Source organism: Pyrgilauda ruficollis, unplaced genomic scaffold (genome assembly GCF_017590135.1).
Source record: "Pyrgilauda ruficollis isolate IOZ18807 unplaced genomic scaffold, ASM1759013v1 scaffold21, whole genome shotgun sequence".
NCBI classification, from domain to species: domain Eukaryota; kingdom Metazoa; phylum Chordata; class Aves; order Passeriformes; family Passeridae; genus Pyrgilauda; species Pyrgilauda ruficollis.
The window spans coordinates 8,860,225-8,878,225 of NW_024520318.1; the positions used below are offsets into that span (position 1 = coordinate 8,860,225).

At 47.6% G+C, this 18,001-nt stretch overlaps 1 protein-coding gene across 2 annotated transcripts in view; it reads right to left on the minus strand.

The window, feature by feature from the left end:
* Positions 1-18,001, minus strand: part of DIS3L2 (DIS3 like 3'-5' exoribonuclease 2) — a 181,360-nt gene that overhangs the window by 21,116 nt on the left and 142,243 nt on the right. For both annotated transcript variants that reach the window (XM_041467906.1, XM_041467905.1), the window contains exon 15: positions 16,081-16,160. In XM_041467906.1, coding sequence (XP_041323840.1) covers positions 16,081-16,160 — 80 coding nt within the window. The remainder of the gene's footprint in view (positions 1-16,080; positions 16,161-18,001) is intronic.

Sequence of the window (18,001 nt, forward strand, 5' to 3'; positions counted from 1 at the left end):
TCAAAAGCTGTTTGATTTACTGATGCAGGGGCTGTGAAGAGTCTAGTTTGGTCTAAGGACAGCCTGAGGTTAAAGGCAGCAGTGCAATTTCACCACCCTGTCCATTACAAGAAAATGTTCAGATCTGGATTTACACTCATGTTCCAGTGAGCCCACACATCTTGGCAGGCTGAAATTAGCCTCATTTGCACAACAGGACTGAGTAAAAATGGATAAACATCCCACTGGAGCTGGACACCCCATGGAGAAAGCCATGGGAGCGGGTACTGAACGGCACCTTGGAGGGCATGTGGCTGTGGGTGAGAGAGCTCTTTGTCTCCAGATGGAGCCACTGCCAGCCAGACGGCAGATGAGGATAGATGAGGCAGTTCAATGAGACCATAACATGTGAGGATGAGTGCCATGGGACCTATCACTGCAAGCAAGGGAGAATTCTATCCTTCAAGTGCAGAGATGGTATGATGACTGTCCAGAGCTGCATTGTAAGAAAGGACTTTATAATATGTCCCAGTCCTATGTCCCAGTCCCTCTACTGTCTGCAAAGCCTCACATGCTGCTGGGTGAATTTAGCAAATACCTCCATTCCCGATTGTCACAGTCATAACCTGGTTACTCCAGCTAGTTCTTCCATTGACTTTTATGGATCCCTCAGCTCCATCTAAGAACAGAGAAACCAAAGCTAGATCCATGATGATATCCTGGAACTGCGCCTTTGGGCCAGGGTTTTACTCGACAAAAGGAAGTTTGGTTAAAATTAAGACCCAGGTGTGATGAAGAACTCTTGCAATGTTACCTTCCAACTCTTCCAGAGTTCAGCAGCACAGATAAAGCTCCTGAAAAAAATCTACCATCACAAGAAAGCAGACACACGGATCTGTCAGCAGATTTGTGCTGCTGAAACTGACGGATCTCAGCACTGGATCATGGTAAGATTTGCAACACTGTCATCTTGCAAAGCCTTGGCAGTGCCTTTTAATCCTTGGAAAAGGAGCAATTCAGGCATCAGTTCTTGACTTTACATTTGAATGTTGCAAAGCCAAAACAAAAACGTCTCTTGGAGCACAGGGCATATCCTAAGATGCCCTGGAGCCTTCTTGTCCTACAGACATTGAGCAGCAATCTCCAAATGACAAAACAGAAATAAAACCATATATCCTCACGCTTTGGTGAACCTCCAATCCAAGCCTGACAGATACCTGGCTATGAGTGCTGTGTCTCTCAGACTGCTTAACCCTTGAATAAACAGGGGAAATGTACATTTAGAAGGAGCCCAGGTTTATCCCTTTCTCTTCCAATAAGCCCTATTAACTCTTGGGGAAAAATCCTTTTTCCCCTTTGAGACTTGTGTACCCTGTCTGTCACCAGCAGGCCTGGTGTTGTGCAAAGTAACCTATGAGCAGAAAAACCCCAAATTCTTCAGTGACCCCAGGCCTGGAGCCAAGGATTGACCTGCTGGTTCTTACTGTTTCTTCCCTTATCATTTCCTGTAAGTGGAAGAATAGGGATGATATTGCCTGTTCTCCTGATCCCATAGCCATCCCAAACCATTGAAGTATCTCTTGAATGCCCTTGGACTTCTTCTTGCAACATCATTGCTGCCTACCTGAAAAATCAATAATGGATCATATCTGAGGGCCATACCAGGGTGGGAAGTTTTCATTTTTATAACTTGGCCCCAGGGAGGTAGCAGACTTCCCTAAGGAGTGGGTCTGATCTACATATTGGCCTTTGGCTCTCTACCAAGAGTTACTCAGTAACACCCAAGTAAAAGCTTTGGAAGCTTCCTCCAACTGATCAACCTGTTGAATCTGGACAGCTGAGAAGGATGGGGAAGCTCCATCAGATACCCTTCACTGACCAGTTTCAGCAGGGGACAAACCCACTCAGAACCACTGCCTGCAGCAGCAACATGACTGTGCCAAGAGGTGTTAAGAAAGGGGACACACAATAGTTAAAACAGACAATCCAAGTACCTGGAAAAGGGCAGGGATTACAAGAATCTGGTAACCCACCACAGGGGATACAACAGCTTCTGTTACTGCCCACACTTCATGTGCTCACTTACTGCTGTCTGGACATGACAGACACCAGCAGCTTCTGTGGATGCTTGTGGGAGCATGTTCCTCCACAGCAAGAGAGGCCCCAACCCCACTTCAGCCTGGGCTTGCTCCATATCACACCGAGGCAGATCCCAAAGGGAAAGAAAACAGTCTGGGAGTGAAGCATGGATGGGCTGAATGTCAAAGCATGGGAAATACAGCTTAGGGTACGTGCAATCCAGGCACATTATACCCTCTTTGAAACTCTCCCATTGTTATTTAACATCCTGCAAGTTTCAGCCAGAGACTCCCATCCGCGCCCCAAACTGGCCTGGGTATGGCTGGGAAGAAGAAAGGGAGCTTGAAATGAACTGTGGAAAGATTTAAGTGCTCTAACTGCTGCTTTCCAATACAATTTTCCACTTGGGGCAGGGGAAGGGAAGGAGGAAAGCCTGACAGTAGTTTAGAGCCAGTCACAATTGTGACAGGTTCTTCTTTTCCATTTCCAACCAGCTCACAAGCAGAAGGAGCACTTTAACTTCCATTAATTATCACAGCCTTATTCCAGCCCAGGGTTTCAGAGCAGCAGTGGCAAACTCTTGGGACCTGTGAGAAGCAAGTCCTGCCTCAAAGTGTGCTACACTATTCAGTGCAGTAAAACTCTATAATTAATGTAACCAAGAGCTACTGCAACTCTTCCTAGAGTACCTCAGTTTGCAGCTAAGGGCATCTCCTGTAGGCAGCACCAGTTCTGTCAGAGAAGAGGATCACACAAACAACTTCTTGCACTCCAGACTCTGAGAACAGGTTAACAGCCATTTAACAGATGGATCTCTTGCACACCCAAGCTGTACACACAGAAAAAAAGGAGATTAACAGAGGAGTATATTATTTCTGTCTCCTCCCTGGCTACCAGAGACTCCTGTTGTAGCTCTACCACCACGTGAGTTTATGGCATTTATCAGTACTGATCACTGGATACACAGCCTCAAAGTGTGCACGTGGTGTTTAGGGAGATGCAGGCAGCTCAAACTCACAGCCCTCACGCAACTGGGGCAAAACTCTTATGAAATATTGCTACGTGGTTTCTCCCACTTTTTGGTTTCATTACAAACTATCAATGAACATTATTTAAAAATAGCTGTAACTGAGATGTGCCTGTGCAGGGAGTAAGATGCCCTAGCTCAGCATTTCAGCCCATGCTGCCCCATGTCCCTTCCTGCTCCTCTGCCAACAGGGCTGATCCACCCTCAGCTGGTCTCCCCTGCTTAGACCCAGACCCTGCTTCTGCCCACTCCCAGCACCTCGCTGCAGGTACCATCCCTTCATGCTCACTGATGACAAGATGTGCCATTCTCCCTTCCCCAGGTGATACCAGACCTTTCCAGAACTGCCCCCTCTGGCACTCATGGCTTGCAAACCACTCACAGGTATTTTTGGCACTGAGTAATGAAAGCAGGGAGATGCTGCTGCTGCTGCTGGATGCAGCCAGACCTGCTTCCCAGGGACCCCACAGTCAGCCCAGCAGATACTGGTGAGCTGTCATGGGATTCAGGTGCTTCATGGCTCTGAGTGGAAAATGAGCCCAGCCACAAGCATTGTTTCCTGCCTGCACCACCTGAACAGCTGATGCCTCCAGCTGTGGCAAATTTACCAGTCTGGAGCAGGTGAGGAGCAAGCCTACAGCTGCATGGACACATCCAAAAGGAGGAAGGAGGACTGACTATGAATTTAAATTTAGAGTGACTGGGACCTACCGCTGAGGTTCACACAGCAGCTCCATGTTCAGCTCTGAGTCACACAGGAACCAGCCTGGGGAGCAATTACTGGTGCACAAAAGCTCTTGAACTGCAACAAAAGAATGGCAAGGAGCTTCTCATGAAAACCCCTTGAAATCTTTATCTTGCCCACTTAGGCTTGGGAGGATACTTCCTTCTGCTAAGACAAGTGAAGCCTCAGCAGAGCATTTGGGATGCTGGAGAGGAAATGTCCAGTGAAGTGAATCAGGGGTGAGCAGCAGCCACTGCAGCACAGCAGCAATGACAGCCCTGACAACATCACCCCGTTCCCATGCCAGCACTTGGGACTACAGGAACTACACTCGATTAGGAACAAGCTGTTCCCCTAATTCAGTCCTCCTGACTCTGTTAAAAGATTTTCCTGACACTGTGTAGGACTTTGACTAAGCAAATGCACTTTGGCATCTGACTTCAGCCCTCTAGCTGCCAGCGCATCACCCCCTGCAAGCCCAGCCTGGGCTACTGAGAGCCACATGGCATGAGGAAATCCCCAAACCACAGCCTGCTCCCAAACCAGGTCTGCAGCACCAAGGAGCTCCCCACACTTCAACCCTCCTCCCTACATCCTCACACACAGATGAGCTTTTTATTCTAGAAACGTCACAGACTGCTCTAGGACTGAAAGGGAACTACATTACGGCAAGCATACGCCCAGTTGTTCATTTTGTATGTGCTGACAGTCTCGTTTTGACTCTACTTTCTATGTTTAAGGTGTTAATTGGAACCTTGATGCATTTCAGAGGGAACGTGCACAGATAGAAGACAGATGCATGAGGCTAAAACCTGGCTCCCAGATTTCATATCAAGTGCTGGATTTGTTTATATCCATATGATGCAATCTCCATAAAAGCAATCAACTACCACCAAAAGGAGATGTTTCAATATCTGCACAGCCTTCACACACTAGGCATTAGGTTTGCTTTTATGATACAGAATAAAATAATGGATTTCTTCTACAAGTTCCCAAATGCTGTTATTAAGTGTTGCTTCTCTAATAAAATATGCTGCAACATACAGCAGTACATGACGTGGCATTTACACAAGCTTTTTCTCCATATAGGACTTGCTGGCTTTTTAAATCTGTCTCTTCTATACACTACAGAAGCACAAGATGAGTAATTATGTTCTCTGCTTAATAATGTTTTTGCACTGGCCAATTTAACAGCTAATCTCCACAAACCTCTGAGATAGTCCCCCAGCAGCTACATTTGCATGTTGTAATCAAGTCTTGCTATTAAATCATACTTTGCAACAATAGCTGAGCTGTCAACGACAAGCGGCGGCTCTCGGCTCTTGCACTGGCACCATGCAGGCAAAAGTCCTGGATAAACAGGCACAAAGCCTCGCTGCTCTGCCAGCTAGGAGAGAATCCCTTTGCACTTTTGGGAGCTCGGAAATGGCTACACCCATGATGGATCTCAGGACAAGCATCCTTTGTCTTGCTCAGCTCTCTGGTCAGTCAGCTTGCAAGCTGTTTTCTCCAGGCCTGCCTGCTGCTCTGCAGCGATGCACAGCCAGACTGGTTTGGCTGTGGTGTGCTCTGTCATACTTCTCTGACTGCTTTCTATGGTGTCCTTAAAAATTAAGCAAACTGTGGGCAACAGAGAGATCCCTTTATGGCAAATGTCCTGCCTTGGCTGCGTGGGCAGAACAGCTTGTGTAGCCATGCTGTGATCAGAGCACTGCACCCTTCAGGGTCAACCAGGCTCCTTGAAAACTCCCTGCCCGATTTTCCAGTTTCTTTGCTGTCCTTGTTGATCACAGTGCAGCAAGAGGATGTGGCTGAGAGAGAGGGCAGACCAGAACCAGCTCAGTTAAATGTCCCTGTTAGTGTCATCACAGTTTGGCTGAATAGCTGGTGAGACACACAGCATTAAACAGATGTTTGATCTTCCTCCACTGGCTTTGACCAGGGACTGATTCCCTGCTCTGCACTTCCCATTTGCCCTCACAAAACCTCATACCCAAAGAGACCCACATAAACTCCAGCTTAGCTCAGCACCATATTCCTGCTCCAGTACATTCACTGAAGCAACGTGTTCCTTCTCCTCTGCTTTCCCACAACCTCAGTTTTCTCTCAGTGACTGTAAATCTCTGAGTGACCCAAGTGCATCTGTCAAAGAACAGCACCAAGAAGCAATTCCTCTGAATTTCTGCAGCAAACATCACTGCTCTGGTCCAGGCTTTTACTGGTGCCAAAAACTCTTGCTGTGAACCAGATTCTGACTCTGTGCAAAATGCTGCAAATGTGCCGCAAATAGCACAGTCTTTCTGAATCCTGCCTTTTGCAGTAGCCTTACCAGAGGCAGAGTTTCAACACAGCAATGTGGATCAGCCCCAGCCCGGCCACATCGATGATGTCTTTCTGTCCTAATGATTCTTCCTAGGCATCAGCACAACATTTATTTCTACCTTGCCCTGTTCTTCCCATTTATCCACAAATCTGACAAGGTCTCCTTCCTTTTAACATGGAAACACAGGGAAAGGAGAATTTCTTGCTGGAATTGGCTCACTCAGTGAAAGCAGAAAGATCAATCCAGATTCAATCTGTCTCACTAATTGTTGGAGGCTGGAACTGACCTGGGGCTGGCCTGGCTGCGAGTGAGCGTGTGAGCACAGTCAGCCTGCTCCCAGCTTCTCCTGCTTTATGCTGCAAACAAGTCACACCAGACTTCTTTGTGCATGGTGGACCCTGTCTACTCCTGTTACCTGGACACTTGTGCCCAGCCACATGTCACCAGGCGGTGCCTGTCTGTCAGCAAGACTGCAAATGAGCACTGAGCTTAAATAAAGCATGAACCACTCCTTAATGATGACTTATCCTCACCTCACTTCAGGCTCCATTTTACCACAAAGTCTTTCAGAGTACTTTCAGAGGGGCTAAGCCAGTGTGGTCTTTCTTGAAAGTCAGAACAACTACACGTGTAGCTGATCATTAAAATGATTATGTTGAGATGAGCAGGGTTTGCATCAACTCTTTACTACATCAGACTGTTTAACCTGGACTGTCTCAACAAAATGAGATTATGCCAGAGATGCAACATGTACAAGAGCTCTGCCAGGGCTGGTTTTCACCACGGGGATGGTGTGATAACCAGCTGAGATGTCGGTCTCTGCTCAGCTCAGTGGAGACATATCTGAAAATAGAAAAAAATAGAAAAGAAAAAAAATAGAAAGAAATATCTGCGAGCAGCCCAGAGGCAGGCAAGAGCTCTGCTGTACAAGGCAGGAGTGAGCAGTGATCTGATCAGTGAGATGTACAGGAACAGTTCATCACTGCTGTGTTCAAGTGTCAAAGTTACTGGAGGAGCTGAAGGGCAGAGAGCAAGGAAAGCAGGAGGGGAAGTGGGGGATCCTGCATTGCTCAGCTCACCAGGTCAGTGGCCAGAGTAGAGTGGCCCTGCAGAAACAGGAAAGCCAAATAAGACCTCAGCCAGGCTAAAACTCAGGCTGGGCTCTGCACCTGCCTGTACAGCCAAACACCATGTGCAAGTTATCGTGCTCACAGCAGCAGAGCTTTGCAGAAACTGAGAATTGAGTGGCAATGATAAAAATTCACTCTTCTCCATTCCCTTCTGTTTGATGATGGCAAAGCTCTTTATAAATGCTAATAAAAAAGTCCCTAAGGATTCTTGCTCTTTTTTGCTCTGTGGAGCACAGTGGAGGAGAAACAGATGACGTGACCTGCCAGAGACCGTGCAAGGAACAGCCTCTGAGTTGGGAGCTGACCATGGAGCTCCCACCCCATGTGTGATGAGCTGGTGAAGGGTCCAGTGGGATCAACAGAGAACAGGACATTCCTGGAGGCAGAAAAAGCTTGCAGAACATCTTGGCCAGTAATGAGGCTGCTCATTTAAGAGTGCTGCATTTCAGATGAGACAGGTGAAGGACACAAAATTTAAGATGTTCAAAGCTGATCTGAGGTATTTCAAACCAGCTTCCATTAAAATTAATGGAAACATTAATGCAAAGTACACTCAGATCCTCAAGCAGGTTCTTTCCAAGCAAGATCTTTCCATTAACTTGAAGGAAGTTGTGCCCAAATCCTCTTACATCACTGGGAACGTCTGAGACAGGCAAAGTCAGGTTACAAATCCATTATGCTCCAGACTGAGTAATGCATGGCCAGTTGAAAGAGGTGAAAGTGCTAAGCTGTAAGAGAAACCCCACTCAGGGTGACCTTGAGTGAGGAGCTGAGCACACAAAACATGCATGTGACTTGGAGTTCCTTTTTTCGACAGAGAAGAAGTAGGGAGATGTGGAGAGAGTGGAATCCATTGCCAGACTGATGTAGCTGCTCTGAACCGTGGCAAAAAAAACATTGAAAAAGCAGCAGGACCAAGAACAATGCACAGCAGTAGCTGGAAAAATAGAACTGGGACCTTAGCTGCTCAGGAGAGGGTAAGAAGAGATAGTTCCACTCTCACACCTCTAATTTTTGAGGACATAACTTCAATAAGGTCCATGGAATGCCCAACTCAGCAGAGTATATGGAGAGAGGAGTGATGTCAGTGCAAAACTGTTTTTTTGCAATAACACAGAACAATGTGTCAGGGATTTAAGACTGGGAGGATTATTTCACCAGCTGATGCTGTGTGCCTGGAGGCCTTCAGGTAGCTACTACTCCATTAAAAAAGACCTGCAGGGTTTAAAACACATTCCAGAAGTGCAATTGTCCTTGAAAGAGAATTCACTGTACCTCTCTTGGCCCAATTTCCCAGTTAATCTCTCCTGCCTTTCAAATGTGTGCTTTATTTCTAATCTGAACCCTTCAGCTTTCAGTCAGTAGCTCTTTATGAGAGAGCATTCCCAGCTGGCTGACAATCCACTGGGTTACTTCAGCTCACACTGCCCATGCCCTGGGCAACCGAGGTACTCAGTGCTGCACAGACCACAGAGGTCCTGCCTGTGGCAAACCAAAACCCTGGCTCCCTCTGGGCAGACAGCACAGATCCAACAGGAGGATGTCAGCAGAAATGGCAGATTTATCCCCAAGCAGAGAATCCCTCATCACAGCCAGCTCCAAGTACTCAGGATTCCCTTCTTCACCTTCGGTCTTACCCCACTGTCTGTCCCTGCAAGCAACTCTCCATCCTTTGTACCTAAGCACCTCCTGACAAAGCAAAAGAAGGCAGCACATCCTCTCACCCACTGTCCCAGCATTCCCTGCTTGTAACATCCCAGGGTGGCCAGCAAAACCTGCTACTGGCAGAGAAGTCACTCTGCACTACGCCTATACATTCAACGGCACAGAGACTAGGCCAGAACAAGGGCTCTGTTTCCCTAATTGTTAAGGAAAAGATATGCCTACAAATCCAACTGGGAGAGGGATAGCTAGGGGGTCTGGTAATTTTTCTAGCCAGATCCCAGCTCAGGAGAGTGCCTTCCTTGACACAAAATCAATTCTGCAACTTGGGTTCATGATGAAATTGAGAGGTGCCTCTTGTGGAGGGATGATTATTCATTCTTTCTCACGTCACATCTGTCCTCTCCCATGTTCCTAAGGGCTAATCACAGACTCATCTAATTCAGGGCTGCTAAGAAACCCATATGCACAGGCTAGCAATTCAAGTCCAGATATAGCTCACTGCCTTGAGCATTAGTCAGACACATACAGGCCAGGGAAATGGTGCCGAAATGCTGCTGAGGGCTTTCAAACATATTGTTAAACAAATGGATATGTAAACAGATCTCTGGGATGACACATGGAGACAGCATCTCTGACTCAATTAAAACTGCAGCTGATGTTCTCACCTACCTGACTGCCACCAAATACCCAGACACCTAACACCAACACAAGGAGGTTTTACAGCTCCTTCCCAAGCAAACACTGAAACAGATAAGAAGACAAACTCCTTTGATTCAGGCTAGGAGAGAAGAGAGGTCCCACACTCACTGGGATTTAAGAACCCAGCCCTTCCTACCTCTTGTGGGTGGGAGCACACACTGACTGCTCTGGAACCCTGCTGAGGATTTAAAGAGGCCTCCTGGTCATTGTGGGATACTGTGTAAGTCACCAAAGAAAGCTTCAAACATTTGTTTGTAAGTGATAGGGTTATGTTCAAATCCTATCTGCCTGCTCAAGAAGAAAGCAGGTTTCCTTGATCACCTTTTCCATTTGCATCCCCATTGCACTGACACTCCAAGGATTTGGCAGTTACTATTTCTACAGCTCTGATGGACTGGAAAACTATTATTAAGCACCAGGAGGAGACAATTCTGTGTCAAGAAAAGCAGCTATGATGTACCTGGGTAGAGCCTTTTGCAATAGTTCTTTTACCCCAGCTAGGATGGCCATAGGGGCCCCTCTGGAAGGAAAGAACAACTCTCTGCTCCTCAAAGTCTCAAGTGACAAAGGCTGTTTTGCAGCTTATGTCCCAACAGCCTTTGGAGGGTCAAGACAGAAAACCAAGCTCATGCCTTAGGCAGGAAGGATTACACATCTTTCGAAGTTTTAAAGGTCAACCTCCAGACTTACTCTCCTGGACAATTTACCCTTCACTGAACCAATGCCAAAACCAGGAGGACTGGTTTATCTCCATGTACAGTGACAGAATAATTCACCAACCTTGCTGGCAAACTCCAATGCTCACCCTTTGTCAGGTGAAGGGTGCACTCAGCAGGTGAAGGGAGTACTTGTGTAAAGTTTAGTGTCAACAGTGAAACAAAAAACAACACATGGTATCAAAAGAAAAATTCCAACATGCTATCCTTTTATTTTTTTTCCTGGTAATTGCTATGATTTTATTTTGTTCTGAAATCTAAACAAAGCATTTCACAAATTTCAGGTGAATAACTGCTGCAAGAAAGCATCTGTCCAAGCCTGTGATGTCAATGGACATATACATGGATTTTCCCCATGAAATTCCAGTCCACCAGACAAGACAACAGGAGAAGACGCCACTATCAGAGACTCCTCTAGCCTTGCAGGTTGGAGTGGGGCAGAGCATGATCACTAACTGGGAAATCAGATGCCTCCAGGGGAGTTCCTTTACACCAACCGAAGCAGTGCTGATTCACTGGGATGTGTACCATGAAACAACCATGTAATAAGGCAGGTCAGGCATCCAGGGACTGTGTGAGCTGTGCAGCAGCTCCTTGTGCAAACAACCCACTCTGCAAGCCTCAATTTCTCAAAAGGAACAAAACACAGTAAACCTGCCAGCTGATTGCAGAACAACCAGGTCTATGCTAAAGTCCAACACATAAGCTGTACACCTGGGGAGTTCCTCTGAAAACAAATCAGCAGCTGTGTCAGCTGCTGTACATATTTTCTTCCTAGCACTGCCAGTCAACAGCTCTCCTAGCAAAGAAAGAATAAACTCCAAACAATTCTGCTTTGCTCTTTTTCAGAAAAACAAACTCCCCCAAACCTCGACCCAAACTCTGTTTACACCAAAACTGCTGCAGTCCTGAATAGGAGCAATAAATGGAGTGAGCTAAAGTGTTAGTGACAAATAACCCATTCAAAGGATTCCAGCATAATTATATGTTGGCTCTCTTGATGTCACACTGGGTACATCACTGCAGATATTACATTCACCTTATGAAAAGATTGCACAGAAGAGCTCGGTTGGTAACCCAAACAACATTATGTATCATGAGTCTGTCAGCATCAGGAGTGCATGCACCCTGGCATTTGAAGTCCTGGTGTTTCAAGTGATAATCCAATGTACCAGACATCACTGATCTCTATATAAAAGGGGGCACCACTTTTCCTTTCAACTGGAGCTGTTTATCACTTCTCATTCTGAAGAGTTGTGTGGTGCTGCCCGCAAGTGGCTACACTGCACAGCAGCTCAATCTGCAGCACTCTGGGTCCCCAGAGAGAAAAAGTGATCAATACTCCAATGCTGCTTTTGTAAGAGGTCTCTAAGTGCTTCCATGCAAAATGCTGCTCCTCTGGGTTTTGAAATTACTCTGAAGAGAACATGAAAGCCCCCACTGCAAATTCATAATCCTGACACAAACTGCAGCTGCAGCACAGAATGAAAATGAAATTCATTGGTGAACACCAAGCTGGTCTATTGGCAAAGGTGGAATCTGGGATGTGGGGAAGGGACCTCTAAAACAGACCAAAACCTGGACACTGAGGGAGCAGGAAAATCGTATTACAGAAGTACCAGCTGGGGACAAGAAAGTGTCATACTTGACAGGGATTTCCACCTCCCTGGTGGGTGTGGGATGGCAGAGACCCCGAGCACTGCATCATCTGAGAAAGGCGGCAGTAATCAGTGAGTCTTGGGAGGGAAGAGAAAGGCATTTGAAGGATCACACTTGCTGTGGGTAGCTGGGCAGAGCCTAGAAAGTCTCCAGAGAAGCATCTGGATGGTGATGGTGAGTGCAGAGAACAGATTGCATTTTCTATTTCTTGGATACAGCCAAAAGACACTGGAATTCTTGCAATTAATGTCTTCCAGGGGGATCTTGAATTGGCTTTGGCTCTTCCTGCACACAGGCTGGAAGAAGTCTTTCATGCTGAGCCTTAACCTTTAGGACTTCATCCTTCCTGCTGCCAGGCAGCCCACAGGAGCAGGACCAGGCACACCGGGCAGGCTGGCTTCAGAGTGGGCAGCTGGCACTTCCTCAGCACAGCCCATAACACATTCCTGGAGCAGGGACTTAGTGAGTGCACGCTGTAAGACAGGATCCATGAGCCAGGGTGGATGTGAATGAACTTGATGGTCTTTTACTGCCTGGCTGGGTTTTGCAATTGGATCCTGTGCAGGATCAGAGAAATCCAGCCTGTGTCAAGCAGCAATGTGAAAGAAAGCCAGTCCCACTGTCAACACCTGACGTGCTGTGTCAACACCTGACAGGACATCTGGCAGGGCCATCCCCTCCTTGATGTCACTGCTCTAGGGCCACCTGAGGGTTGACAGTATGCTCCTGTTCCAAGTGTCACCCAGCATCTGTCACTGTCTGTCTCTGTGTCACAGCACAGTGCTCCCCTCGCAGGACAGCACCAGCCTGGGACTCTGGCCACTACACTGACTGAACTCCATTAGGGAGAATTTAAACAACATAGCTTAAAAAAGAAAAGCATACTGCTTGCTTCTGTCAGGTCAAGCCACTTCCTCTGGGGCCAGGAAGGACTGACAGGCTGGGAAGGACTGAATGCCCCGGGGATGAAAATGCCTAGGTTTGAGCAGGAGGAAGAGGAGAAGTGATGTCCCCTGGTCTCACCCCTGTGGCTGCAGGGGCACTAACAGCCTGCTTCCTCCATACAGCTCCAAGCTGCCACTGGGACTATCAAGTGCCACTGGATACCTATCTATTATAGCAGGGGTTTGAAGGGCAGGGCAAGCAGCTGGGTGCTCAGCACCTCTTTTGCTCTCAATCCAAGGCTTCCAAGATTTCCAAGGTTCTGCTGAGTCCAGTCCACCCAAAGTGCTTGGCACCCAGGGTGGAGTGGGCGAGTGGTATGCCCATGAATGCTCCTGCAGACAGGCAGGCAACAGACAGCTCACTGAAGGAGGAACATTTCCTTGGCAGGGTTTTATCATTTCAAAGGGAACAAATTCCAATTGATTGCCCTTGTAAGAGCCTGCATGGTACTTGCACTTCTAGCTTAATCAATAGAAATTTTAATTGCTCTGGTAATTACACTTCCAGCAATGCTGCAGTCCTTTGTTCTCCAAGTGGGAGACCAATATCCGCTGTTCTCCGGTGGCCCCGTCTGGCTGCAGCTTGGAACAGCATTTGCCACGTGGAGGGGAAGGGACATTCCATCAGTGACCAGGGTGACACCAAGCCTTAACACACACAGCCTGGCTGGTGCAGATCTCTGGGGCATGGGGCGCACTCCCCAGGTCAGAATGGGTTTCTGCCAGCCAGAATCACCTCAGCTTCCTCCTGTTAAAGCTGCTGCTCAAGAGCTCCACACAACTGCATGCCTGCCGTAAGTCTTTCTCTGGAGAAGGTCCCAGGTCTGATGCTTTGCTGAGGGCACTGGGCTCTAGGGTGCACATTTCCAGTCCTTCCCATGCATGAGCTTGCAGTGTGTCACCAGTGTTTCTTCTCTGGGCTGTAAATGGTTCCAAAATACAATGCAGACACCAAGGTTATGTTGCTTTAGCTTCTGGCTACATCTTCAGGAGGTGGAAGAGGTGTTACACCCTGAGTTCTGATGGGTACTGTCAAAGCCTGACTACACTTGGGAGAACACAGGCCCTACAAGTTACCCTGGAAAATTACTACAAGGAAGAACCATCGTGACAAGTGCCATGTTACTGTGTGGACATCAGATTAACCCTACGACAGGCCCAATGCTTGAGAAGAACAGTCTCTGCTTGGCTGAGCAGGAGCCATGTTTGGTGCTTACCCACACTATTCAAATTTAAAGTTCTTGTGTTTGGTTCCAGAACCAAGCACATGTTCAGCTCAAGGGCATTTTACCTTCAAGAATGTGTCAGCCGTAGCACAGACCTTCATGCTTCAGTTCCCCAGCCAAGGGCTGTCAGAAGCACTGGGCTGCACACAGGGTTTAGGTGGGTAAGTGCGTGTGCAAACCTAGCAAGGCTCTCCCTGGGAAATGGGATCCTGCTCCCCCCAGGCTGGTCAAGCAAGCTGTGAAATACAAAGTATGGGGCCCTGCATGAAGGTGTAATTGCAGTTTGGATCTGTCAGGCACACGCAAAGTCTGGATTTACTTGCAATTGCACTCATCCTGCCCACAATGTATTTTTTTCAAGCCATGATCCTGGCTGGCATGGCCCAGGGTGGCTCAGCTCCCATGCTTGCCAGAAACGCAGGACACAGCAATACATCTCTCAATCAACAGCTGTTAACGTGACACAGCTACTCTGTCACACACTGGGCCTCTCACAGCTAACAGCAAGGTTTCCAAGAAGAATTGCTACTGGCCTTAGCACTTAAATAAAACAGCTCTACTCATGTCCCTGGAGTTTCCTCAAACAATGGCAGAAAACACCCACTGGAGCCTGGGGAGAGGAGGGTCTGTGGCAGAAAAACCACAGCTGCTGATTTTTGAGATATACACCACACAATTAGAAACACTGGTCTATAAACATCCTCAACAAAGCCTAGCAGGTCTGGGGGGTTTCTTTTCCTTGCTGTCCATTGTGTGCCACTGCCTTTAAAACCCTTGAAAACAGACACTCCTCCCTGGCTGATTTTATGCTTTGGCGCTGAACTGCACGTTGCCCGGTGAGCTTGGTGGTGCTGGAGGCACCAACTCTGCTCATACAAGGCTCTGGGCCTGGGATACTTGGGATGGGACCACATACCACGTGCTAATCACCCACCCAGAGGCAGGAAGGAGTCTGCCACAAATGACCTTCCTTCTTGTTTAAATAATAATATTTCTCAGCAAAGACACTGCTCTGTGCATTTGCAGATGTCCCTCTTCCTTGCTGGGACTGCTCTTGTTGGCCTTTCTGAGCAGATCTAATTATAGGCTGTTCTGTTCATTGACAATTTCATATACTCTCATTTTTTAGGTTAGCTTGAATAACTGGCAAGAAGCAGAACTACATGGGTGGAGTAACAGGCCATGGATTTATGACATACTGGTATTCAGGGCGAACACAGAAATATCCTGAACTCTGCTGCTGCTGTCAATTTGATAATGAGAATGTGATTTGAAATAAAAACATCTTGGGTGCCAATTCACTACAGCAGCTAGTAAAAATAGGCAGAATACCTAGAAATAGAGGACTCTGTGCTCCAAACACATCCAAAGCTTGAATATCATAGAGTATCTTACAAAAACAGAGCACGTGGCTGCACTGGGGCTATGGTACCACATAGGCCACTCAGTGAACCCCTGCATGAGCTTCAGCAGAGAGAACAGGGTGCTCTGTGGGTCCAGCTAAGCACAGGTGAGAGCTCTGCTTTCAAGTGCTCTGCAGCCTTTGGGTGCTTTCCCCCAGGCCATGCTCCCGGAGTCACCCCAACAGTGTTGAGTGTGAATTGCAAACATCCCTGGGCAAGGCCCAGGTGAGCTCTGTCAGAGCCTGAGGTAGCCAAGAGCAGGCCTTTTAGACAAATAAAAACAGCTCTTAAAAGCTAGAGGGACAAAAAGGGGCTGCAGGGCCTCGTGCATTTTACAGAACCTGGCCTTTACAGGAGCTGTTCCCAGTTTCGGGTCAAGCCTGAGGCCTTCTTTAATCTACTTTTAAGTGATACAAGCAGTTGTGATCCCTTTGCCAGAAGGCAGGGCAGTCTCCTGCCACTGCACCTTCCCGTGTCTGCTGCGTGTAATCTTCCACAGGACTTACCTGTTGCTGTCCCGGTACTGATAGATATAACAGCCCTGAGGCATCCCACTCTCCTGGTCCAAGGTAAATGAGAGCTTCATCTGCACAGAGGAGAAGGGGTGTGGGACAATGAAAAGAGAGAGAAAAAAAAAAAAGGCAAGATTTTAGGCTCTTGGTCATTACAACAACTTCAAGCAAGGCTTGTGGGAGAAAGCTTAACTCACCAAGGCTGACACGCAAACACCGTGGCCTGGAACATACTGTGGGGTTCCAAACCTCAGGGAAAAGTCACATGCATTGCAGAAACCTCTTGCTTTTTCCACCCTTTGTTACTATAAAGTGTTCGTGGTTCCTCTGAAATGCACGGGTTGTAACAGCTCAGCCCTCCAAACCCACCCACACACACCAGCCTTCAGCACAGCCGCTGCGGTTCCCCTCAGACACTGCAGAAATGAGTTTCTCCATCGGCAGCTGTAGTTCCCACGAGTCTTTCTCTGAAAACTTTCCCGGCTCCATCTCGTTCCTCCAATGCATTAGAACAGAGGAGAAACCACAGAGGGAAAGGTGACAGATTTTTCCTTCTGTGCAGAGTTATTAAAGAGCTGTTAGAAGGGTTTGCAGTTTGGATCCGCCTCCAGCAGCAGGCTATAATGGGACCTGGAAGCTGCTTTGGTTGCAGCTCCAAGAAGGCATTCAGCAAGGGTTTTTGGATTTCAAACACAGCTTGTTTTATTAAGGGGGAAAAATTAATCCTCTTTCAACAAGCAACAGAATGGTTCTGTGGGGAGACTTTTTTGCTGAAAACGTCTTCAGTGATTTTATACACTAAACTGCCTAGAAAACAGCATGGAACTGAGTTCTGCAACAGCCCTGCACATCCAAGCAGCTCCTCATTACCCTGGGGAAGGCTGCTGGCCCCCAGGTCAATGTCCCACCAGCTCTCACAGCCATGAAGTACAGCCCCTGGGCTCGGCTAAAGAACTGCAGAGCTTGACCAGGAGCCAGCAGGGAGGGTAAGAGGGGCACCATCCTTTAGAGGAGGTAGCTGCCAGTCTTCATGTTTGTTTTTGGGGTCACAGAGATTACTATCAGCAGGGCTGTTGCCGGTGCTGGATTGTGCAGGACTCCTGAAATGGTCTGGGATGATCACCACAAGGGCTAAAAGTCAAAGGAGGTTTGTTATGATGAGCCCGACCTTTTTAAGCAAAGAAAGGAGGAGAGCAGTGTTGAGCCACTGAATTTGATCACAGACTCCTCTCCTCTGGGCTCCAAGAAAATTGCTAACTCAAATTAATGGCTTATTCAGGAATGAACACAGAATTAAAACATCTTTCTCCTGTAGGCTGTAAAGAAACCCTGTGTGCTGAATCACTAGATGATGCACTGATTTTCCCTTCCCTAAAGAGTAGCAAAGTCACACACTGTGCTCTCACTGACCCAAATAAAACTGCATGCCAAGAAATCATTGAAAAATTCACCACCTTGAATACTGAGTAAAGAACCAAGTACTAGGCTGAGGCCAAAGTCAGCTGAGCTGCCTTGACTTCTACAGCCCTACCAGTGTAAGGCACTCTGAAACACAAGCTCGTGCAACACCACATAACATGAGTGCCCATGGTACACATATCACAGCTCATAGCACTGTCAAGACATGACCTCTTAACACTCTCCCCAGCTCCCCTTCTTGGAAGCCCTGACCTTGCACCAAGCAAGACCACTCAGCCACTTTGGAGAGCAGTGTCCATGGCAGGACCAGCAGGGCTGGCTGGGAATGCTTCTTCTGGCAAAGATCCCTGAAGCCTGGCTGTGGATCCAGCCTCTCCAGATGCTATAATGGCACATGGCAGCTACCACATGGGAGCAGGAGGTCAGCAAGCAACAAAGGAACCTCCCCAAGGGAGACAAGCAATCACCTTGCTGGCCCTATATGCTCTAAAAGCAG